The sequence below is a fragment of the Rhinolophus sinicus genome, linkage group LG06 (genome assembly GCF_036562045.2).
Source record: "Rhinolophus sinicus isolate RSC01 linkage group LG06, ASM3656204v1, whole genome shotgun sequence".
Lineage (NCBI taxonomy): Eukaryota > Metazoa > Chordata > Mammalia > Chiroptera > Rhinolophidae > Rhinolophus > Rhinolophus sinicus.
The window spans coordinates 118,511,596-118,536,185 of NC_133756.1; the positions used below are offsets into that span (position 1 = coordinate 118,511,596).

Genomic DNA, 24,590 nt, shown 5'->3' on the forward strand with positions numbered 1-24,590 from the left:
TCCCCAGCCCTCTGGGCTGGGCCTGAAGCTCTTCTCTTGGGAGTCAGAAAATAAAGACAAACAGTCCAGGCAGGTTCGGTGGGATCTGGGGCTGTGGAATTCCCCCTCCTTCACGTCCCAGGCCTGTCTCCTGTCCCTGGTCCCTTGCCACACACGCAGTGCACTCAGCCAGGATTTGAAACAGGGCAGTGTGACGCCAGAACTTCACCCCAGGTAGCTACTCCAGCCTCCCTTCCTCCCTCTGTAAGCTGCCCTGGCCAGGACTGGCCTGGGTTTGGCCCAAGCTGTACAGACACCCTCTTTGTACAGGGGCAGCCAGGGAGGGGCAAGGACTCATCCAAGTTCATCTGGAGAGGTCAGGGCAAGGCCAGGAGTTGCAGGGGGTTTCCTGACTTCTAGTATAAGGGCCACTTCCCCTTCTGTCCCCCCGACCCCACATTCCTGGGTCTCTGGCTGCCTGACTCCAGAGGGCTCCATCCATTCATTGTTTCCCATTTTTCTGTGCTAATCACTGCAGTGCACTTTGTACCCATCCTTTATCTCCAGCATCTGCAGCCTGTCCCTAGAACAGATGGGAAATTCCTGGAGGTCAGGGCTATGCTTTTCACTTAGATAGGGATACCTGACAGGAGACTGCAGCATCTATCTCTAGCTCAGAAGCGTGTCTTTTTCATTAGGCAGGGGCTACCCATAGCTTAGCACAATGTCTCCCCCATCAGATAAGCCAGGGCCTTGCTGAATTGAGAGACTATGTCTCCCTTGTCAGACAGGAGCCTCCTGCAGCTCAGAGGCCAGGTACCTCTCTCAGATAGCACAGGTCACCCCTCAGTTTAAGGACTATATTTCTTCCATTTGTCAGGGACCTCCCTCAACTCAAAGACAATGTCTCCCTCATCACACAGGGGCCTCCTCCATAAGACAAGACAGGTTCTCCCTCCCTTCCGGGACTATGTGTCTTAAATCGGACAGGGAAGCCCACCCCACCCCCAGCACAGACACTGTGTCTCTTCCCGCCACCAAGGCCTCTCCCAGCTCAGGAGCTATGTCTCCCCTTTCAGACAAGGGCCTTCCTTAGCTCAGGGACTGTCTTCCCCTAAGAGTTGAGGTCTCCTCCAGCTGAAGGACCATAATTCTACCTCCCTTTGTTTCTCCCTTGGTCCCAGATGTTCAAGGCCAAGCCTCAGGGTCAGACTGATCTTTCTGGAGCTCAGGGGAAAGCCCAGGAGCCAAGTTGGCTGACTGGCCACAGTGTTTGTGGCCAGCCCTGCCTCAGTTTCCTCTAGTCTCAGGTAGAAGTTGAGTCTACCCTAGATAATCTGGCCAGGACACGTGTTTTTGGATTCAGTGTCAGTGATGGGCTCCAGTTTCCCTCTAGGCAGGAGCCAAAGCAATGATTAATAAGCTCTTCCACGGAGCCGCACCCCAGGGCCTTCCAGCAGCCGGGGGTGACATGAGGCTAAGGATTCTAAGCCCCTGACTTCAGGCTCAGCTCGCTGGGGTCCAGGCCCCTGTTCCCTGGGAATGCTAGAGAACTGGGGGCTAGATTACTAGTATCCCAACATCATGTCTTAGGAAAACACTTCCCCAAGAATTCACTTCCTATTGCAAAAGTCCTCAGTGGGGGCATGAAGAAACCCAGTGGCTATTACCTTCTTAAACCACAGGCAGCTCAATTTTCTGTCCTGGGGCAGGGTCAGAATAATAACAGTAAGGCAGGAGTGGTAATTGAAATAGTAATTATACCTTACATAAGTACAGTTTTTTTTAAAAAAAATAAGTATACAAAGGGCTTTCCGTTCATCATCCAATTTGATTTTCCCAATAGTCCTTGAGAGAGGCAGAGCAAGGCCTGTAGCCAATCTTTCAGGTGAGAAAACTCAGGTTAGGGGAGGAAAGGAACTTCCACAAGACTGTACATTGGTCAATGTTGGGGGTGGGCCTCTAATCCAGGTCTCTGACGTGCTGTCCAGGGCCCTACAAGAGCCTGGCACATCCCATATTTCTCCAAAAATAAGACCTAGCCAGACCATTAGCTCTTATGTGTCTTTTGGAGCAAAAATTAATGTAAACCCAGTATTATATTATATTATATTATATTATATTATATTATATTATATTATATTATATTATATTATATTATATTATAGACCCGGTATTATATCATACCTGGTCTTCTATTAAAATTAGACTGGGTCTTATATTAATTCTTGCTCCGAAAGACGCATTAGAGCTGATGGTCCGGTTAGGTCTTATTTTCGGGGAAACATGGTAGCAGGCACTCCATCAGTGGTGATAGGATCAGAATCTTCAGAAAGGATGTCCTGGTCACAATATGGACCCTGGTTACTGATCGACATAGTCTCAGGATCAGAGTGACATGGATCTTAAATCATTGAGTCTACTCCCCACTGTACAGATGGTGAAACTGAGGCCCAGGGATGCGCGAGTACCCAGGACAAAAGCCCAGGTTTCTGCACTTTAACCCAGAGCGCCCTCTATCCATGCCCCAGCCTGGGAATTTAATAAATATTTACTGAGCGCCTCCTGTTTGTGGGCTCAGTGGTGGGTGGGAATAGGGTCATCGATGAGCCAGCTCAAGCCCTGGCCTTCAGGAGCTCTCTGCTTGGGGGGAAGGACTAGACAAGTGTGTAGCACAGGTCTGAGCTGATATAGACGTCCTGAGGTTTGGAGAGCTGAGAGGAGGGAGAGAGGATAGGAGAGGAGTGGTACTTGATTTGGACCTAGAGGGACAAGGGTGATTTTGATAGATAGTAATAAAAAATGATGTTCAAGGCAGAGGGGATCTTCTGAGCAAAGACTTACAAGGAGTGTATCGTGCTTATAAGGGGCTTATCGGTGTGGGAGACGAATCGAGACAGGCAAGCAGGGGCTGGACCTTGTACAACCTCGAATGCCTCCCCATAGCCTGGCCTGAGCTCACTTACCTTTGATGAACTGGATCACAGTCAAGTCTGGTGCCATCTGGGCTAGGCCCTCCTTCTTTGGGGGCTCCCCAGGCGGGGCATCCTCATCCTGGGAAGACACACAACCGAGGGCAGTCAGCTGGATGCCAGACATTCTGCTCAGACATGCTTGTGGGCTGGGGAAAGGAGCGCTGGGAGGGGAGAACGTATGGCGTCTGCCACTGCCTCAGCAGCAACAGGGGCCAGCAGTGTTCCGTTTGTTCTTGGCCCTATAGGTTCTGAACAAGTGGATTTGGAAGAATGAATGACATTCCAGTGGTTACACTTTGTCCTCACCATCATTAACATCATAATAATTGTAAGGGTGGAATTCAGGGAATCAATAATGAACTTAAACTTAGCTAGTTTGCAGTTTGCCTCACTACATAGCTCGCTATCTCGCCACCTATATAATTTGATCCATCCTGATATTCATCTATTTTCTCTCTGTTTCTCCCCTCACTGATTCACCGAAGAACTCTGTTCTCTTTCTCAAGGCTACACATACCTCGTTAAGTAACAACATCCTAACCTGAAAAGAGCAATTTCTTAGTCCTCAGGCACCCAGACACAGGAATCCAATTTACAACTCCCTTGCAGTTTTTTGTTTGTTTGTTTGTTTTTAATTTTATTGGGGAACAGTGTGTTTTCTCCTGGACCCATCAGCTCCAAGTCAAGCTGGTGTCCTTCAATCTAGTTGTGGAGGGCGCAGCTCAGCTCCCAAGTCCAATCGCCGTTTGCAATCTAGTTGCAGGGGGTGCAGCCCACCATCCCATGTGGGAATTGAACCGGCAACCTTGTTGTTAAGAGCTCGTGCTCTAACCACCTGAGCCATCTGGACATATTCCCCCCTACCCCCACCCGCAGTTTTTACTAGTGACACTGGCAGCCATCTCAGGCTGCTATGGCGAAGTCCGAAGTCCAAGTCCAGAGTCTGGAGATAACATCATCTTCAAACAGACCAGACTCCAGGAAGGATGTCAGCCCTCAAACCTGCCTGACCAGCCCCCAGACCTGCCTAACTGACCCCCCCCTTTCCTATGTAAGACAAAGCTAACCTGAAGTCAGGTGCAGCTGCAGATCAGGCCCTGCCCTGCCAAAGGAATCTGCCGGTATTTCTCTCTTGCCCCTCTGTCTCAGCGGCTGTCCACCCTCAGACTCTGGACTCTGCCCTGGCGACCACCCCCCACCCCCCGCTGGGGTTTCTCTCCTTACAGCCCATGACAGTCCTCATCTTGGGACACTGCCATGGGCATTTTTTCTCTTCCTACCTTTAATAAAAACTTCCTTTGTGGAGTCTGTGAATGCTTTCACCTTTTGTGAATAAGCAGGGGTTAATTCCATGCCATGACAATCATCCCCAACGTGACCATGAAAATTACCACCATAACCACCATCGTCGTGAGTATTCCCATCACGTTAAATATCACCCCATTCGCATCACCAATATCATCATGAATAAATCACCTCTATTGCCCTCACTAGTGTCCTTCCACCTGATGAGGATGGCCTGCATGCAACTCTTGAAAGAGAGGTCGTTAATCCTGGGAAAGAGAAGACTTCGGGGACACAATCGCAGTCTTGTGAGTGTCAGAAAGGAAGAAGGAAATAATGATAAATAGTGGTTAATTGTTCCTAAGCACTTGCTAGAAGCCCAGTGCTGTTCTCACCGTAATGCACTGACTCATTGAAACCTCACAGCAACCTTCAGAAGTAGGTATTAGTATAATATAATCCCCATTGTTAGGAGATCAAGTGACTTAGAGATGAAGTGACTTGCTCGGTCACACAACTGGTAAGTAGTCTGGCTATGATTTGAACCCAGATAGCTTGACTCCAGAGCCTGTATTCACTTGGCTTGTTCACCCTAAAAGGTGAAACCCAAGGTCACTGAGTGCTGGGTGGCTTGCTCTAATATACTACTTTCATGCAGGTACTATTACTGTGCACATTTTTTAGATAAGGAAACGAAATCTTAGAGCAGTTGCTCCTGGCAGAGAAATACCAGTGATCGAGTGGGGTCTGGTTTTATTACATTTTTCTATGCAGCCTGAGGCAGGAGGAACAAGGTCCATGGAAGAAGACAAGCCCAAAGTAAAGAGCGCTTTGGATGAGGCTGCCCTGGGAGGAAGTGAGTTCCCTATCTCTAGGAGCATGCAAGCAGAGGCTGGCTTCTCCCTGGTCTCGGGTACAATACACTATAGGAGAGGCCAGTTTGGGCTGAAAAACGTACATGGGGTCCTCTGGTTGTGCCTCTTGTGGTAAAAAAAAAAAGGGGGGTTCTTTAATAAAACTGACAAATCCAGGGGTAGAAAGTACCGTTGAAGGAGGGCCCAGTTGGGACCCCCATAGTAGAGGCCTCCCTGGCCTCACCTTTCCGTGACCTATAGCTTAACAATAGAGCATTCCCCTGCGGCTTGAGCTCGGAATGTCCTCTGTCCCCGTGCCCTGCTTTAGAAAATTACGCTGAAATTTATGATTAATACTCTTAGGTTTATTGATCACAATCTCTATGGTCTAGCATTCTTTCCAGGCTACTCCCATCATTGTTCCTGGATTGCTGACGCCATCGGAGAGTCACGTTGCCAGAGGGAAGGCTCCATGCAGACCCCCGAACCTTCACGTAGCCTCAGGAGGAACGCTCAGGTTTTCCCTTAAGTGCCCTAAGGCGGTCTGAGAATGTTAAGGCAATTTTTGGAGCTGTTACCCTGTTGCCTTCTCAGACCACTGGTGCTCTGATAATAAACGCTTATCCTATAGCCCAGCTCCTGTGTCGGTGGGTTGGCTGAGTGGCACAGGCAGCACGAGCCCCAGACTCGGTTGCCCTCTGGTTTCAACCTCACAGGGTAGTCTGATCACAAATTCCTAACTGAGCAGGTCATGGTGGGTAGTCATGCCCCAGGCCTATATCTTCTTTAGTAAAAGCTTTATCTTTGCCTTAAACAAGCCCTGTCCATTTTTCTTCTGAACCCAGGTTAAAACACCTTTAAAATGCCAGAGTAATCCTCTTTTCAGACTCCTGGCAGGCATAACCCCCCTCAAGGAAGCACATGATCTTGTTAAGTATCCTATACTTTGCTTTCTCACACCTTCGTGTAATCTTCCTTACATTCCCTCCCTAATTCCAAGTGTACTGAAAGAAACTTTGAAACTCATTCCACGGAGCATTTGAGATCTTACTTCCAGGCAATTGTCAATTTGGGCTCAAATAAACTCTTACAAAAATTCTCTACAGCTCTGAAAGTTTCTTACACCGACATTCTTTATATTTATGATGTACTAAAATGAGAATATCTTAGCTATAGGGGGGTTAAAAGAAATATATTAATAAAATTAATTTCTTTTTACTTTTGAATATAGCTACTAGAATATTTAGAATTAGCTGGGTGGCTCACATACTATTTCTTTTGGACATGCTGCCGAATGAGACTGAGAGACTCTCTTTGCTCCTTTTTCAGTCGTGGCCAAGCGATGGGAGAGTGGTGTGGGAGGGACCTCCCAGGGTGGTGCGAGGCTCCTGTGTGGGAAGAGGGGTGCTCCGTGTGGGATACTGCCCCCAAAATGCAAGGAGGAAAGGCTGGGATAGACTGATAACTTCCCAGCCTCTCTTATCACGCAGGGGCGGGCTAGACCTTTAGACAGGCAGAATCTTGTGAGTTCCTTGCCTAGGACTCTTCGTCCTCAAGTAAACAATAAAAACAACCACAGTGTCGTCTGTGGCCACATGGACGATCCTAGATGGTCTACACTGCACTTTCACATCCACCTTGTCAATGAATTCCCACAACAGTCTGGTGCAGGGATTAGTACCACATCTATTTTACAGAAGAGGAAACTAAGGCCCCAAAAAGGGAAGTGTCACCCAGGGAGCACTTGGCAGAGCAGGCTCTCAAACCCAGGTCCTACAGTAGCCCCGCCTCACCCGTCTCATGCTATGAGAAAGGACACAGGGATTGGAGAAAGGAGGGGAGGGACAGACTTTCAGGGGTTGGGGGTCCTCCCTTCCAAGGAGAAGTGAGGTTTGGGATTTGGATTGTCAGAAAGGGAGAGGTACGGAAGCAGAGGCAATAGTACAGCAAAAGTGTGATGGTAGCAAGGGGCCTGGTATGTGTGTGTGGGGGGTGGTAGGGAAACCAACCTGACTACGGCCGAAGTCTCTGGGGCAGGAGCTGGTCAGTTTGGAAGGCCAAGCTAAGGGCCTTGGGCTTTATCCCGTGGACACCACGAGCTCTGACTGTTCCTAAATGTTGTCTCTGTGCTCTTCATGTTTCTGCCCCTCTCTCCCAGATCTGTTTTGAGGACTCCTGACTCATAGTGGGCTCCAGAAACAGGAAACGTTATGCCTCTGCTCAGAACAGTGATTGGAGTATGACCCATCTGGCTATGGTTTGCCCAGGTCAGCAGGCTGGGATGAGGGAGCTGGTTAGAATTTCCCCTCTTGGGGCTGTGTGCTGACTGCTGCAAACCCACAGAACACGGATCCCCGTGTGGTCCAGTGCATGGAAGGCCCCACTGTCTACTGGGCCTCCAGAGATCCAGGAGCTGTTCGAACATCAGAGGAAGCTGGGTTCCTAGAAGGAAGGCTCTGACCTGGGGTTCTGTCCTAGCCCCATGGAGTCAGGGCTGAGCCTGGCGAGTGATGTGGAACTCTCTGCCAGCCTTCAGCTTCCATCACCTGTGGTCACAAGAAGCAGCCACAGGGATGGGGTTATCTGCTCAACTTCCTATCTCCTATGGGAGGGAGATGGTGTTTTCTAGCAGAGTGCCTGGAGATCTGAACTTCTGTGAGGAACGTGACATGCTTCTCGCTTTCTTATAACGAGATTCACGCAACTGGCCATGCCTCACTTTCCTTTGGCTGCCAGAAAGCTCAGAACCAAATAAGTGGTTATCAATTGAATTCAGCTTTGTGGTCCACGCTTCTGTGTTTCTCTGTCTCTTTCTGATACCTTTTGCTGTTATTTCTAGTTTTTTACTTCTTGGTCTTGATTGAGTGGTTCAGTACATAGGTTCTGCAATGCTCTTCCTGAGTCTGAATCCCAGTTCTAACATTCACTAGCCACGTGATCAGGTTATTTAGTCCCTCTGTGATTCAATTCCTTGGGTATAAAATGGGGGTAGTAACTGAACCTACTTCATAGGTAGGTTACAAGGATTAAATGAGATAATACATCAAGGGCTTAGAACAGTGCATGGTACAGACTAAGCAATACATGTTAGCTTAATTTCCCACTCTTTTACTAGTGTTGTACATGCTTTGTTGTAAGCTGCCTTAAACCTTTTATGGAATATAGGGGAAGTAGGATACAGAAAAGCATATAAAAGGAAAATTAGAAAAAATATCATTTTTCTGTTATGTTTCCTTTTAAGAGTTGATCTGATCAGAGAAAGATGCAAAGAAAGAGCATGCCTGCTTATTGAAGTTCTGCATCAGCCATTAAACTATCCACCTCACCACTTTGCCTCATTTTGTTCTTACAAAAAACCCAAAATGTAGATTTTCTGGTTATACCCATTTTACATATTTCAGAATTAGTTAGTGGCTGCGCCAGGATTCACACGCCAGTCAGTATGGTGCAGACACCATGTGTCTAACTCCTGCCACTGTTGGACTCCCTCCTTGCCACTGCAGGATGTCTCAGACACTGAGAAGACTCTCACATGGTGCCTCTTGGGCCAGATCAGCTACCAATCACCCGATCGCCTCTCTTCTCTAGCCTCAGTCTCTTCCTCTGTCAAATGGGTGTATTGGACTAGACCAGTGCTTTTAAAACTGGTTTTTAGCAACAAAATCCTTTTCCCAGTTGAAATCTCACTCAAATAACTGGAATAAAAAGACATAAAAGTTGAACTTGTCTGATTGAAGTGTGTGTGTGTGTGTGTGTGTGTGTGTGTGTGTGTGTACGCGTTTGTCTAGCTGCGTAGAAGGCCCTTAGCTCTGTTGGGGACACCTCCCCTCAGTTTCCCTATAGTAGCACCCTTGGGGTTCTGAGGGGTACAATTTGAAAACCACTCAAGCAAAATCACCGCAAAGGGCCCTCCAGCCCCGAAGTTTGAGGAAGCTCTTATCTGCACCAGGCTGGGGAGGGGGCCTCTCCTCAGTCCTTTGGGGCCAAGACCTAGTCTTGCACAGACTAATGCAGGGAGAGGTGGTACTGGGCACGGCCTCAACTCTCTCTGGGCCTCAGTCTCCCCATCTGTAAGACAGAGGGGGTTGAACTGAATGATCACACAAGACCATCTACCTTAGAGAGGTGAGCAGGGTGAAGGTAGAGTCACAAGGCCTGGGGTGCCAGGAATGCGGGAGGATACCAGCGGCTCCCAGATGAGCCGGGAGGATTCCGGAGGGAGAGGCACAGGGCACAGGAAACCCGAGTCACCTCGGGCCTCACAGGGGCTGCAGAGGGAGCCTGAAGACCCAGGGGGACGGGGCCTCCCGCCAGGGCAAACCTCAATAGACTAGTCCTAAATCCTGGGTTTTAAGGCCATTGCCATGGCCTACTCCTGACCCACCCACGGCCATTCTTCCAAAAAAGCACATCAACGTTAACGACTGGGAGACAGGGATTTCATAGACTCTTGGGCCATATTCTAGCCCTTTAGAAATGTGAATTTTGGGAATCACAGACCAGTTGAGGCATAGAATCTTAGAATAATAGAACACAAGTACCGGAGAATCTTCCACTACTAGAAACACAGAGCTTTAAAACCATATGATCTTAGAATCCCCGACCCTGAGAGGTAACCCAGAGTAACAGACATGGAAACTCCCAGGAAATACGAACCCAGGGAAGGTGACAGAGGCTAGTGGTGCTTAGAGGCTAGGCAGGGGCAGAGGATCTCAACAGTCACGGCCCTTCCCAGCCCCTGGCCCAGCCCCAATGGCAGGTGCTCAGAAAGACCTGACGGGATGGAGGGCACATGAAGGTGGCTGGCTGAATGGGGCCAGATGGAGCAGGAAGACCTGCTAGGGAGCCCCTAAGAGACCACCCTTACTCCACGGGCCCTGCAGAGCCATCTACCAGGAGTCCAGGGGCTTGACAGGACCTCAGAGACTGGCTAATTATAGACACCTGCCCAGGTTCACTCCTAGAAAAATGTCTGGGTGGCCACCTGAGCTCTGAGCTCACAGCCTGACCCAAAGGCAGGAAAGTAGAGCTCCTGCCCCTTCCCATGTCCTGTATGCCCCCCCCACCTGCCCCATCCTTCATCTTATAGTCTTCTCTAAGAGACTATTAATGGTCTCCTTCGCCCAGGCAGAGAACTCTGAGCACTGGTTAGGGGAGAAACCTGAGCTGTCATTCAGCCATGCCCTGTCTGTCTGCACCTGGCCTTCAGTTACTACCTGATTGCTCCTTGGGGCACAGACTGTGGGGTGTACTCCTCTGTTACCTGTGATAGCGCTGAGGTACTGCTCCAGAGACAGGGGGCCATTTAGAGGAGACATCACTGAACCTGACAGACCTTGTCCAATCTTTGCCTATTGTACAGACAGGGAGACTGAGGCCTTCTCTGGGTCTCACAGCCCTTATATTACATACCACCATCGCCTGGATACCATTAGAAACCATATTTACTTCTAGGAGAGTATTTAGGGGACCCCTGAGCCTGAGAGGGGATGCTCAAAGGGGTTTCAGAAATAGTGTCCCATTCGCTTTCTCCCCCTCCTTGTTCCCACTCCCTGTAGAAGATACACACCCCATGTCTGGGGACCTGGACTTTCTGGCAGCTGATTCTGTCCGCTTGGGCCCTTCCTTCCGGTCCATCCGCCTCTGCGTCAGTGCCTGAGTGGTCTGGGCCAGCCTGAGTAACTGCGAGGAGACGGGGCCACGGGAGCCTCAGGAGGATGGGGGAACAAGTCCCTCCCACATCAATATTTATTGCCTGAGAGCTGCTAGAAGCAGATCATCATGTTCTCAGCCTTCCGTTCTTTTTTAAGAACCTCTCACCTCCTTCCCTCCCCACTCCCCATTCAAAATGTGCTGACAGAATGAATATAGACAGCCAGACAGATTCACAGCTAGGGAACCAGGGTTTCAAGGCATCATGGAGACACAGCTCTTAAAATCCAAATCCACATTTCCACAGCTTCAACGCAAGGAATCGCACATTCTCAGAATCTGAGACACACAGAATATGCTCCAGCTATTTAACCTCAGCATCTTACATGACAGAACAGAATGGGGAAGCGACTTGCTCAAGGTCACATGACTGACATAGGACTGAGCCCAGCATAGACATTCCACCCCATGGTTCAAGTATTAAAGCTATTTTTTCTGTTTCCATTTAGGGCTCAACTTGGAGATTACCCGTAACCAGCAAGCCAGGCTCTCCCTTTCCTCTGTGATTTCCCTCACTTCTAAGAACACTGCCTCAGTTCTAGGAATTCTAGCTCATTCAAATTTTGGCCTGAGCTAGGCAGAAGCGGGAAGGACCATCTGTGATTCCAAGCTTTCCTCTTCTCCCGAAACTGGTCCCTCTCCAGGGCCTGCCTCCCCCTGCCTCGGAGCCAGCCTCAGCCTCGCCCTTCACTGTCTCTGGTATGTTCCAGCACCCAGGTCTGTGCAGTCCCCGCCTGGGTGGCTCCTAGACACACCCCCAGGCCCCACCTCACTGCCAATGCACTGTCTCCTGCCTGGACCGATGCCATAGCTGCTGCATCAGCCTCCCTGCCACCAGCCATTCTCTGCACACTCCCCATACCCTTTAGTCCTCTCTCTGCCTAGCACCTGGTGATAGAGCCACAGGACCCCCTGCTTACCCTCCTTCCAGGGCCACCTGCTGCTCTTGAAGCTGGCAGGCAAGGCTTTTCTTATTGTGGCCCTGCTGGCTATTCCTACATCATTTTTCTTTGGTTCCCCATATATACACCCTCTGCTCCAGTAGGGGTGGGGGAAGTGGTAGATGGGTGGTGAGATTCACAGAGCAGCCAGGTCAGGGGTCAGACAGACTTGGGCGCAAGTCTCAGCTTTTCTAGGCAGAGACATTTTCAGCCCTTCCTCCCAGGCCCAAACTTTCTTGCTCTACAAAGGAGGCCCTATCATATATTACAGCAAACGTATTCAAATGTACCAAGCTGACACATTAAATAGAATTATTCTTGCTGCAAAATATTAAACAGGATTTTTATAAATTTTCCCTTTGAAATTAGAATTACTTAGCAACAACTAACTTAATTTATGATTGTGATTTCTCAATAATTACTTCCCTGTGAAATATACAGAGGGTGCCAAAAAAGAAGTATACACATTTTAAGAAGGGAAAAAAAACTATATTAATTGTAATACTCAATATAGACCAATAGCAAAAGATGAATACATTTGACTTCTGCAATTACAAGAGGCGCTCAAAATGGTTACCATCAGTGTCCAGACACTTCTGATTACTGTGAACTACTGCTTGAGCATAGATAACATCTCCTAAAATGTGTATACATTTTTTTGGCACCCCCGGTATATCTATATCTATATATACCTATATATCTATATCTACACACACCCCCCACAAGGTCTGACAATTAAGTTCGTGAACTTGTTGCAACAATGTTGCTAACCTTTTTTGATATGAGAGGGATGATTCATTATGAATTTGTACCAACTGGACAAGCACTTAACCAAGTTTATTATTTGGAAGTGCTGAAAAGGCTGCGTGAGAAAGTTAGACAACCTGAACTGTTTGCCAACAATTCATGGCTCTTGCATCACGACAATGCACCAGCTCACACGGCACTGTCTCTGAGGGAGTTTTTTAGCCAGTAAACAAATAACTGTATTGGAACACCCTCCCTACTCACCTAATTTGCCCCCAATGACTTCTTTCTTTACCCAAAGATAAAGGAAATATTGAAAGGAAGACATTTTGATGACATTCAGGACATCAAAGGTAATACGACGACAGCTCTGATGCCCATGCCAGAAAGAGTTCCAAAATTGCTTTGAAGGGTGGACTAAGTGCTGGCATCAGTGCATAGCTTCCCAAGGGGAGCACTTCGAAGGTGACCATAGTGATATTCAGCAATGAGGTATGGAGCACTTTTTCGAGGATGAGTTCGCAAACTTAGTTGTCGTACCTCATAACTGAGTATTTATAAAACATTTCTATTTTGTCATTTTCTTTCGTATTTTGGAGGCGATTTATGGTTTTCCTGGCCTTATGTTATTGTGGGTCTCTGGAAACCTTGGAATCTCCTGGCTGGAATCATCTCTCCTGCCCAGTGGCTCACAGGGTCCTGCCCTCTCTTACCAGTTGTGACCGTTGGCATATCCTGGCACCTGCTGGGCTTCAGTGGCCTCCTCTGAGGAAAGCCCACCTGCCCCATAAGTAAAGCAGAAGGATTCAGTGAGATACCGTGGAGCACCTCACCAGCTATTACTTATCAATGAGTCTTTGTCCTGACTAAGCTGTGCCTATTTATGGGTAGAGACAGTGTCCAGCCTGACGCCTGGCCCAGGGGACGCATTCAATATATGTTTGTCCTCTCACTGTCCCTGAAAAAGTCAGATTCATTTCTGTAGCCAAATCCTCTGCCCAGCTGTTTCCACAGCTAAAATGCCCCTCCCTCTCTTTTCCAGGCTTCCAGACATCTTTTAAAATCCAGCTCAACTCTCTCCCCTTCAGAGAAGTCTTCCCAGACCTGCCACACACCCTTCATCTCCTACCAGTTTTCAACCTTACTATAGCATGTTCAGAATTTACAAAAACGTTTTGAGTGACAAGCAGAGAGGCAGCAGGGTAGTGGTTCGAGCCAGGAGCATGGGCTCAGACAGGCTTGGGTTCTCATCCTAGGGCTGCCCTTGCTGGGCTGGTGCTCTTGGGCAGGGCACTTCCATCTCTGGCCCTTGATCTCCTCCACTGCGGGAGGGGCAGGAAACACTCACCGGGCAGGGCTGTCAGAGGGGATGCAATGGAACGCGACAGGAATGGTTTTGTAAGCGGTGACACGCAGTGCCCAGGAGGGATGACGTTTAATGCAATGAAGGAGGACAAGTGACTGGGGCCTGGAGCCTGGAGGGTGGGGACACGGAGGGAGCTTACTTTGCTGACAACTGTCAAGACCCTTCGCCGGAAGTGAAGCTCCTGCTTCTCCTTGGGCATCTCCCTGGGGAAGAAGAAGTAGGGGATGGCAGCCAGGGCCACTGCGCCAGCAGAGATGAGGAACCCCAGCCACCAGGCACCCACCCATCGGGGGTCCTTCGAGGTTAGGCTGATACCACCTGGAAGAGAAGACCATGGTGATGTTGGGGTCACAATAGGCCCTCGATTCTTGGCCACCACCCTGGGACTGGCCTCTGAGATACAAGGTGGCCTGGGCGGGGAGTCAGGAGACCTGGGTTATGGTCCTGGCTCTGCCGGTTATGTCCTGTATGACCTCAGGCAAGTCCCTGACCCTTTGTGGGCCTTGGCTTCTCCAACTACTAAGGCAATGTGTGTAGTGGTCAAGGTCATGGACGGCCGGGTCTGAATTCCATTACTAACATGACCTTGGGCAAGTTGCTTAACCTCTTTGTGCCTCAGTTTCTTCCTCTGTAAAATACAGGTATTAGTAGTACCTACGTCAGAGGGTTGTTGTGAGAATCATAGAAATGAATACATGTAAAAAGCACTTAGAATAGTGCTGGCATATACTATGCTCTATATAGGTGTTTGCTCTTCATTTTACTGTCACGACTGTGGTTATTGTTATTAAATTGATGGTTAAGACTACTCTCGTGGCTCTCAGACCTGCAGGTTGATTAAAATCACCAGGGGTGCTTATAAAAAATACCTGGTCTTACCCAAGACCAACTTAGAACTACCACAGGGTGAGGTGGGAAGGTGACCAAGGAATCTGTACCTTTAACAAGTTCCCCAGGTGATTTTTTGATGAGGACTAGATTATCCCAGATGTACCTGCTGGCGGGGGGGCCCACATCTCCTATCAAACGTCTTGACCCCCAGGCTGAGTTGGGTACCTCCTCCTTTAATCGCCACAGTTTCCACAAGCACTTTGTAACAATATGGATGCATGATGACAGCAGCCCCATGAGTCAGACTGGTTCCCAGGTACTTGGTCCTGAGCTCCTTCTGAGCGGGAGCCAGATTACACAGTTGGCACTCAGGAAATATATCTGTGCAACTGGAGATGAAGTTGGCTTTTGCACTGATTCCCTCCTCCACTTATTGTTCCTCCTGCTTCTGTGCCAAGTTGGTGAGAGCTCATACATGCTTGTCCCCAACTCCTCTGCTTCTCATATACCAGTCTGTGCCTGCAGTGGACACAATCCACCTGCCCCATGAACTTCCCCAGAGAGAAAGAAGGACTACGTCCACAGGAATGTCATATCTGCCTGTGGAGGTAGCCACATCTGCAGGATGACGCCAACAGAACCAGAAAATACACCTGCTTGCCCCGAGCTGGGGTGTGTCTGGGAAACCTAGGGGAGCCTTGACTCCCAAAGGAGTTATAACAAGAGCTCACACTTGGCTCCTGGGCCCAGCTTTCTAGAAGGAGAGGAGGCAGGGCAGGGCTGTTTCTAGTTACTCGCTCAGAGCTGCCCAGACCTGTCCTGGCTGGAGGCACCCTTGGGCAAAAGCTGGAGAACAAGAAGCGGAATCTGTACTGCATATCCATCTATTCATATGTGTATCACCTGAGGCTTCTAGGGCTTTCTGGAAAATGCCCAGGTGAGAGATAAGATTTCTGAGTAGCAGAAGGCAGAAATCAAGGCAGCTCAGAGCTGCTTGGTAGGACAGGCAGGCAGTTGAGATGCCACAGTGACCTGTTCTAAAAGGATTGCTCTTACACTCCAGCAGGGCACCAGGGTACCAGGACCCCCCACCCCAAACTCCTCCCTCCTGGCTGCCTTCATACCAAACTTCAGTTTCACTCTTTGCCCCACTCTGACCACTATCTGGATCAGAGACCACTGTCCCCCAAATGGTGCCCTCAGCACAGGTTCCCAGACTCTGAGGCGGCCAGAACTAGAAGGGTCCTTACAGGTCACCCAGTAAATTTCTCATCAGAGAACGGCTCAAGGGAACTGAGTCCTGCTCCCAAAGTTCTCTCTGACATACCAGTGTCCTCTCTGTTTCACCTGGGTCTTGTTCCCCCTAAAGATGGCAGCTCCCTACAGGCCAAGAGAGTATGTGCCCCTCTCTGCCCACAGCATATCTGAGCACGGGGATGAGGGCCTGGGAGACTCAGAGATAAAACAGGTAAAGACTCATAATAATAGCAGTGACGACAACCACAGCTCCTTATCTGATGGCGCTTTATAGCTTAGCTCCATCACCTCACTGGATTCTGGTTGTGGCTTTGGGAGGTGGACAGGACAGAGATTATCTCAAAGATGAGAAAGATGAGAAAGCTGAGGCTCAGAGAGGTTAAGAGGCATGTCCAAGGTCAGTGGGATTGCTGGGGTTTGAACCTGGGCCCCTGGCTCAGTGTCTCCTATGAGACCAGTGGTCACTCAGCTAATATCTGTGTACCCCTGCTCTTAAGGCTCACCTTCTGGCATCCGGTCAATGTCCACATAAAGGCGCAGCATGACGCCACCCAGACCAAAAGCCAAACCTGGCCCCATCAGCGTCACTGCAAACACGATCCCTGTAACACAAAGCCTGGGTTAGGCCTCGCTGACCCTGGTTTCCTCCATAGGTCAGTGCCTGCCCAATGGGCCCAGGGCAGCCTGTCTCTCATGGTTGGGCCTGGGAAACTCTCCAGAGCTTCTCTGGCTCTTTACCGGTCACATGGGACAAGGTCAGGGACTCATGCCCGGCCACCCCCTCTCACTTGGGGCCTCTCATCCTCATACCTGAGCCCAGCCCTCCCTCAGAGGCCAAGAGGTGGGACCAGTCCTCACCAAGGTAGAGAGGAGAGTTGTTGCTGTGGGCAAAGTCATCGATGTAGGAGATACCGAATGGCTGGATGGGCACACCACCCACGCCGAGCAGGGTCTGTGCCACAAACATTATCCCCACCATGGTCAGATGCTTGGCCTCCGTGTGACTTGAGCAGTTGCTGCTGGAGGAGGCTGGGGCCGGGACCAAGGTGGTGGGAAGGCACAGGGAAGCCTCGAAATCCTGTGACACGTTCCCTGAGAGATAATAAAACATATTATGACCATAATTAAAACTTTTATATAGCATTTCCTGGATGTAAGGTACTATTCTAGGTGCTTGTGTATTTAAATCATTTGACCCTGCCCCCCTCCACCACCACCCCCACAACAAACCTAGGGGATGGGTGCTCGCATGACTCTTATTTCACAGATGAGGAGACTGTGCTCAGGCAGCAACTAGCAAAGGTTAAAGCCAGGACTGGAACCCAGGCAGCCTGGCTTCAAGTCCATGCTCTTACACCACCCTATGCCACCTTTCTGAGCAGAGGTACGTGGAAGTGCCATGGCAACATGGCAGTGGTGGCTCTTGGGCGGGGTGGGGCTGTCAAAGGAGGTCAAGTTTGAACTGAGTCCAGAAGAACAAACAAGATTTTCCAGAAAAAGAAGGTGGGGAGAGCTGGTCCAGGGAGAGGTTACAGTACATGTAAACAAAGGGGCTTGAGAAGGTCAGCGTGGCTGCCACACACAGTGTGACGGGCGAGGTCAGGGCTGAAGGCAGGGCTGGCAGGGGATGGGTGCTGGGGCTGGCCTGTGGGGGCTCTAGTGCCCTCGGCTTTCATTCTGGGGAGGGCGTGGTGTCCACTTGGGACACAGAGGCAGAGTGCAGTAGAGGGGTATTTCTTAATTTAGTTCCAGATGTTTGTTTCCTGTAGCTCACCAATATTTGGTGAGCAAACTTAAGGAGACCCTCACGCTATTATTATCCCAAGTGTGGGTCTAGAGGAGGCCTACTCTGTGCGGCCTGCCCAGCCCTTTCCAGGAGCCGGGACTCTGAGGCAAAGCTGGGTGAACCAAGGTCAAGGACCCAGACCCGCAACTGAGGCTGCCTGGGCTGTGAGATTTTTCCACACCTCTGGGCCTCAGTTTCCTCATCTCTCAAAAGAGTCTCCTAGAATGGAAGTTCTATAGAAATACGGAATTCAGAAAAGAATAATTCAGTAGTTCAGAGCAGGGGTTCTAGGGCCAGGCTCCCTGGGCCTATCATAGCTGTATTAGCTGTGGGCCTTGGGGAAATCCCTCTTTTTCTAAGCCTCAGTTTCCTCACTTGTAACATAGGATAACGATTGCATCCGCTCGTAGAGTTGTAAACATGAAGAGTCATGAGTGGGTGGATGCATGGATGGGTAAATGGGTAGATGGGAGAAAAAAGGAATGAAACAAATTCTCAGGCTGCTTGGGTGATTATCTAAGGGACAGGTATCCATCTGTTAAGTAGGCCCTGAACAAAAAGCCCACTGAGCTGAACAGGGCCTGCTTCACTATCCCTGTCTAAAATTCTTTCATTTTTTAATTTGTTCATTCCCTCATTCATTCTTTCATCAGTATCTTGGCTTCTTGGGAGGATTGAACGCATTAACACACGTAAAGTGCTTAGAACAGTGTCTGGGGCATAGTAGTGGTACGTGATACTGTTATTCCACAAATATTTCCTGAGGACCTATTACTGCCAGGCCCCAAAGTAGGCTGTGCTGTAAATTCACCCCCACCTCCAAAAAAGCAGTGACACAGAAGCAGGCCCTCACCAAGATTGGCCCAGAGAGCCTCACCCCAGGACTCCCCGCTACCCCACTCCTCAGCACTGCCGGAGGGACCCACCCAGGCTGGGACTGAGGGAGGCAGTGGGGATGCGGTGGGAGGAGTGGCATGTGTCCTGGGAGGCTGGGCCGAGGCCGGTCTGGGGAGAGGCCCTGGTTCACAATAATGCCACTTCTCATGTCCACCTCCAGCCCAGTCGCTCCTGCTCTTACCAGAGCTGGTGCCATCATAGCGGTATGGCTCCGAGATGAAGTGTGGCAGAGTCATGAGCAGGCCTGCCAGGGCCACAAGGATTGCCCCACAGCCGATCAGTCGGGGCCGGTGTACCCGGATGCCGAAATAACTCACAAACACAATCAGGGTTGTGTTTCCCACCTGCAAAAGGACAAGGGGACCCATTAAAATGAAGCAGAGGCCAGGGCTAGAGGCCTGCACCATCCTTCCTCTATTGACAGCCTCAGTGCTTTTGTGTGTATAATGGACTAGCTGGCTGAATAAGAATCCCCGGGGTCCCTCTTATACATTCAGATTCTGGGTCCTCCTAGGAAGGGCCCCAGTGCCCCATTAGGGGAGAGAAATGAGGGCAGAGTGGACAAGGCTAGAAATTCAATTTCATTCTGTAACACTGGTTGGACCCCATTTTGGAACGTGAAGGGGGGCAGTCAAGGAAAGGGGTTTTGAGTTTCTGGGACATCATGAATGAGAGAAACAAATAAAGAAAATTTAAGGCCAGAGGACTATGACTTAGAACTCTGAGCCTTAGCATCAAAATCCTAGGATGTGGGGACTTGAGAGCTTGCAGGGAAGGAGAAGCCTGTGCCATCAGAAGCCGGGGTGTGCACCCCGTTCCGCTGCTTACTGGCTGGTGACGGTGGGCAAGGTCCTCACCCCCTGAACCCTAGGTTCCTTGCTGGTAGAATGGGGGCAGTATCAGCAGAGGGTGGGTGGGAAGGACTGACCCTGGGAAGGACAGCCACTCTCCGTTTTATAGATGGGACACCGAGGTCCAGAGACAGAGAGTGACTTGCCCACGGCCCCAGAGCTGGGTGATCATGCTTCCTTTACACCTCTGAGATCTGGAGGTGGGGTCTGAAGACTGGGCACTCTGTGCAGCGAGCAGGCTTTGGAGTTGGAAGAACATGACACATCACCCAGTGGGGAGAGAAGTTCACAGACATCTGCTGGGGCAGGGAAGAGAGAGCGTGTTCTCTGGACAGTGACTTTCTCCAAACATCTGGTGGGGGAGGTGCTGCGCACAGCTGGACTCTGATCTCCAAACTGCCCAGAGCAGTTTGTCCACTCTTCCCTGTTTGGTGGCTGGCCCCAGAGGCAGCGGCCTGTAAATCCCTGGGCAACTCTGAAGACGACACTCCGTGCCATGCTATCACAACCTCTCCAACCACCTCAAGGTCCTAAATCCTGCCTTTGGTCTAATTTAAACCTTTTTTCACTACTGTTGAAGTGACTTCCTCTGATTCCTTCCTGGAACAGACATTAGCCAGGTGCCCAAAAAGGAAAAGCACCCAAAGGGAAAGTAGGTAGATATGGAAAGCCTGGCTAGCTTTAAAATACCCCATACCCCCCCATGAAAGTGCCCCAAGGACAGCAGTGCCAATGCTGTGATTTTACAGGGAGGGCGAGGTCGCCTTGTTAGGCCTAACACGTGGCTCGTCCGTTTATGAGCCCAGAAGGAGCTGGCTAAGAAGGTTTGGGGGGAGCTGTGATTGCCTGCAGGCTCTGGGAGGGAAAGGGTGTATGTTGGGCTAGTGAGAGAGGAGGACCAGGGGGAGCTGGGGGTGCCCGTTTCCCTCAGGGCCCACCCCGGAAGCGGGGCCAGGGACAGTACCTCATTGAAGGCAGCCAGCAGCCCAGAGGTCTGGCTGGAAAGGCCGAAGCGCTTCTCCACGGTGGAGATGGAACTCTTGAGGTAGCCCGAGATCATGAGCTGCGCCAGCTGCAGGAGGCTGTGGCACAGCACGAAGAGCTGCCGGACGGGGCCGCAGTGAGGGCAGGGGGCAGAGGGCAGAGGGCAGGGGGCAGGGGGCAGGGGCAGGGGCAGGGGCAGAGGGCAGGGGCAGGGGGCAGGGGCAGGGGCAGAGAGCAGGGGCAGGGGGCAGGGGGCAGGGGGCAGGGGGCAGAGGGCAGGGGCAGGGGGCAGGGAGCAGAGGGCAGAGGGCAGGGGGCAGGGGGCCAGGGGGCAGGGGGCCAGGGGTGGGGGCGGGAGGTGTTGTGGAGACACAGAGTCAGAGTGGAGGAAAGAGGGAGAGTAGGAGGAAGGCCACGAGAGAAACAAGGAATAGCGATGGGAAAACAGAATGAGGGGGGACGGACACATAGGAAGAGAGAGTAAGGGAGGAGAGTCAAGAGTGAGAGAGACAGAGACAGAAAGAATTATTGGAGTAGCCACAGCTTCTCACACAGACCTAAAAACTAGAAAAGCTGTCCCGGGTACGACTCTGGTGCCTGAGGGCTACTCAAAACCTACCTGACTGAGAGCAGGGTCTTCATGGGACCAAGAATGGTGGAAGCACCCCCTGACCCTCAGAGCTCCCCTGGAGCTGGACTGGACCTTCCTGCCTATTCCACCACCTCATCTCTCTCCAGGAAGCTGTCCCATATCCTTCTCCACCCGCCCCTACCTTCACCCCTGCACCCCATCCTTCCCTACAGCCCTCCTAAGAGACCACCTATACATACCGAATCCCTGAGCTGCCTACCCGCCCCCCAGACCCACCGCGAACATCCTCTCCTGCTTCCTAAAAATCAGCAGAATTCCTAAAAGAAAAACTAGCCTTAAAGAATTAAAAAACAAGGTTTTTATGTCTAAATAACATTGTACGAATTAAATAACATTCACTCTGTTCTTTCAAGTCATGGTTTCCTCATATACAATGAGGAAAATTCCCTACCCCACAGGGTCACTGTGAGAACTAAATAAGATTATGTGGGAATAGCACTTGACACATGGCCTCGCAACCTGTAGGGACCAGTGGGTGCTTGGATGTTGAGGGCTGTCCTTGGTGGAGCCAGAACTCCCCGGTAATCACACAGGTTCAGGATTCTCGGGGTCTTTTCTTTCCCCCTAGGGAAATAAGCAGTAGGGAGACTGGTCCCCCACTGCCACAGAGTAGTTCTTCTTTCGTCTCTAAAAGGAGAGAACAAGTGCTAGGCATCTTACATGTGCCCAAAACCATGCTAAGTGCTTTCGTAGGTCATCCCTTTGATATCGCAGCCACCCATCCTACAGATGAGGAAACTGAGGCTCAGAAAGGCAGCAATTTGCTTGGCGTGACACAGCCAGTGAGTGGCATAGCCTGCTCTGCCAGGCTTGGATGGCCCTTTAGCTGCCAAGCCCCAAGAGGTACCTTGATGCTGTGGAACACACTTGGCTGCAAGTCCTGAGAGTCTGGGCTGGCTCTGCCTCCAGGTGTGTCTTCTGTGCCCGTCATGGCCATGGTGTCCTTGTCTGGCATCTGGGGCTCTTCACCCACTGGTCCTGTGGGATAGATAGCCAGGGGGTGAGAGTGGAGATAGAACCCCAGAGAATGACCCTGACCCAGGTAGGCCATGGTGTTTCAGGGGTTGGTGAGAATCTGAGAGTCGAAGTACGTTCAGCCTTTCTGAGTCCCAGGTGCTGGAAGGGCCCTTCCTAAAAGAGGGTGCGTGTGTGCTCCCTGTGCCCACACTGGCCAGATCCTGACTAGGGCTACCGATTTTACACCTTCATTCCATTTCCAGCGTAAACCTGCCTTCTAGGGAGAAGCTGCTGACCCTGTCACACAACCTTTGAGCAGTGGCCCCTGTGGTAGGGACACACAGTATCAGCCTCCCTTGGGCTTACAGCTGTGAGACATCAGTGCTCCTGGAGGCTGAGTCTTGGTCTGGGTCTGTCTTGCTTAGGATCAGACATCTGGGGCCACGTGCAGGGGAAGGCGTGGTCCATGGTCAGGGTATAAAGCCTTTTCCTAGAGGTAGTTTGGAACAGATACCAACACCCCATAGGGCATCACCCTGTGTGTAATTACAAAGCTCACCAATCCAATCTCCAAATCCCACATCAAACCATGTTGCTGATTGGTGCAGAAAGGGCCCTCAGAGGTCATCCCATTTACCCCCGTCCCCGAGACAGTAAACTGAGGCCCCAAGTGGGGGGATGACTCAGGAGGCAGAAATGTGTAGAACCTGGCCCCTGGCCCCATTACGCATGTCGCATGTCGGTTTTCTCCCATGGCCACCATGGGAACCATGTCACTATCCCATTCACTGCAGTGAGAGGAAAGCTGAGTCCCTTCAAAGGCATCTCCTAATGTCTCCTGATGTTTAATCTCAGCAGGAACTGGAAGTCCAGCCTTGGGGGACTCCACCCCTCCCCTTAGATGGAAACCACCTGTGCCTCATGACAGCCCAGGCCTTGCCCGCCTCCTGGGGCCCTACTTCCTGCGGAAGCCTCCTCCATTGTTTCATGTGCCTCTTAACCTGGCAGGAGTTTCCTCTCATTCAACAAGCTCCTTTTGGAGGCTGAAAACTGACCTGAGGACACCTCTGACCAGATTGGGGGCTGGGGACTCTCCATTTCCAGACCTGGAAGGCAAACTCAGGAGAGGGCGACATAGGCCTGGAACTGCTATAAGCAGAGGTTCTGTGCTCCTCACCCTAGGTACCTGGAAACCTGAGGAATTTTTTAAAAATTGAGATATAATTCACATACCATAAAATCCACCCTTTTAAAGTACACAATTCAGTGGTTTTTAGTATGGGCCAAAGTTATACACCATCACCACTACCTAATTCCAGGGCATTTTCATTACCCCGATAAGAAATCCCATACCCGTTAGCAGTCATTCCCCCATTCCTCCCTCCCCCAGCTCCTGGCGACCACTATTCTATTTTCTAGCTCTCTGGCCTATTTCAGATGTTTCATATAAATTCATACAAATGAAATCATAAAATATGTGGTCTTTTGTGACTGGTTTCTTTCACTTAGTATAGTGTTTCAAGGTTCATCGTGTTATATCATACATCAGTACTTCATTCCTTTTGATGGCTGAATAATATTCCACTGTATGGGTATATATCACATTTTGTTTATTCAGTCATCCACTCATAGACATTTGAGTTGATTCAGGTATTGTGAACATTCATGTAAAATTTTTACAGAGACATACGTTCTCAATTCTCTTGGGTATACCGCCAGGAGTGGAATTCCTGGGTCGTATGATAACTGTTTAACTTTCTGAGGAACTGCCAAACTGTTTTCCCAAGTGGCTGCACCCTTTTATGCTTCTGCCAACAAAGTATCATGGTTCTAGTTTCTCCGCATTCTTACTGATATTTATTGTTGTCTGTCTTTCTTTATTAAAGCCATCCTTGTGGGTATGAAATGATACCTCATTGTGATTTTGATTTGCATTTCCCTAATGACTAATGAAGTTGAGCATCTTTTCATGTGGTTTTTGGCCATTTGTATATCTTCTTTGGAGAAATGTCTGTTTAAAAACCTAGAGGAAGATTTTTGCAAATAGTGCCTCCGATAAGGGGCTAATATCAAAAATATACAAAGAACTCATACAACTCAACAGCAAAAAAAACAAATAATGAAAAATGGGTAGAGGACCTGAAGAGACATTTCTCCAAAGAAGACATACAAATGCCCAACAGACGTGAAAAAATGTTCAACATCACTAATCATCAGAGAAATGCAAATAAAAACCACAATGAGATATCACCTCATCCCAGTTAGAATGGCTATCATCAACAAGACAAATAATAACAAGTGTTGGAGAGACTGTGGAGAAAAAGGAACCCTCATACACTGTTGTGGGGAATGCAGACTGGTGCAGCCGCTATGGAAGGCAGTGTGGAGGTTCCTCAAAAAATTAAGAATAGAATTACCATATGACTCAGCAATCCCTCTCCTGGGCATCTACCCAAAAAATCTGAAAACATTTATCCATAAAAACATGTGTGCTCCAAATGTTCATTGCAGCTTTAT

General features: G+C 49.9%; 1 protein-coding gene across 6 annotated transcripts in view; it reads right to left on the reverse strand.

Moving 5' to 3' along the window:
- The window catches only part of SLCO2B1 (solute carrier organic anion transporter family member 2B1), a 48,961-nt gene that overhangs the window by 13,387 nt on the left and 10,984 nt on the right, over positions 1–24,590 (reverse strand). For all 6 annotated transcript variants that reach the window (XM_074335763.1, XM_019726473.2, XM_019726477.2 and 3 more), the window contains exons 2-8: positions 21,964–22,094; positions 20,445–20,582; positions 18,811–18,973; positions 16,805–17,038; positions 16,450–16,548; positions 13,998–14,176; positions 2,946–3,033 (exon numbers count right to left, since the gene is read on the reverse strand). In XM_074335763.1, the coding sequence (XP_074191864.1) occupies positions 2,946–3,033; positions 13,998–14,176; positions 16,450–16,548; positions 16,805–17,038; positions 18,811–18,973; positions 20,445–20,582; positions 21,964–22,094 (1,032 nt within the window). The remainder of the gene's footprint in view (positions 1–2,945; positions 3,034–13,997; positions 14,177–16,449; positions 16,549–16,804; positions 17,039–18,810; positions 18,974–20,444; positions 20,583–21,963; positions 22,095–24,590) is intronic.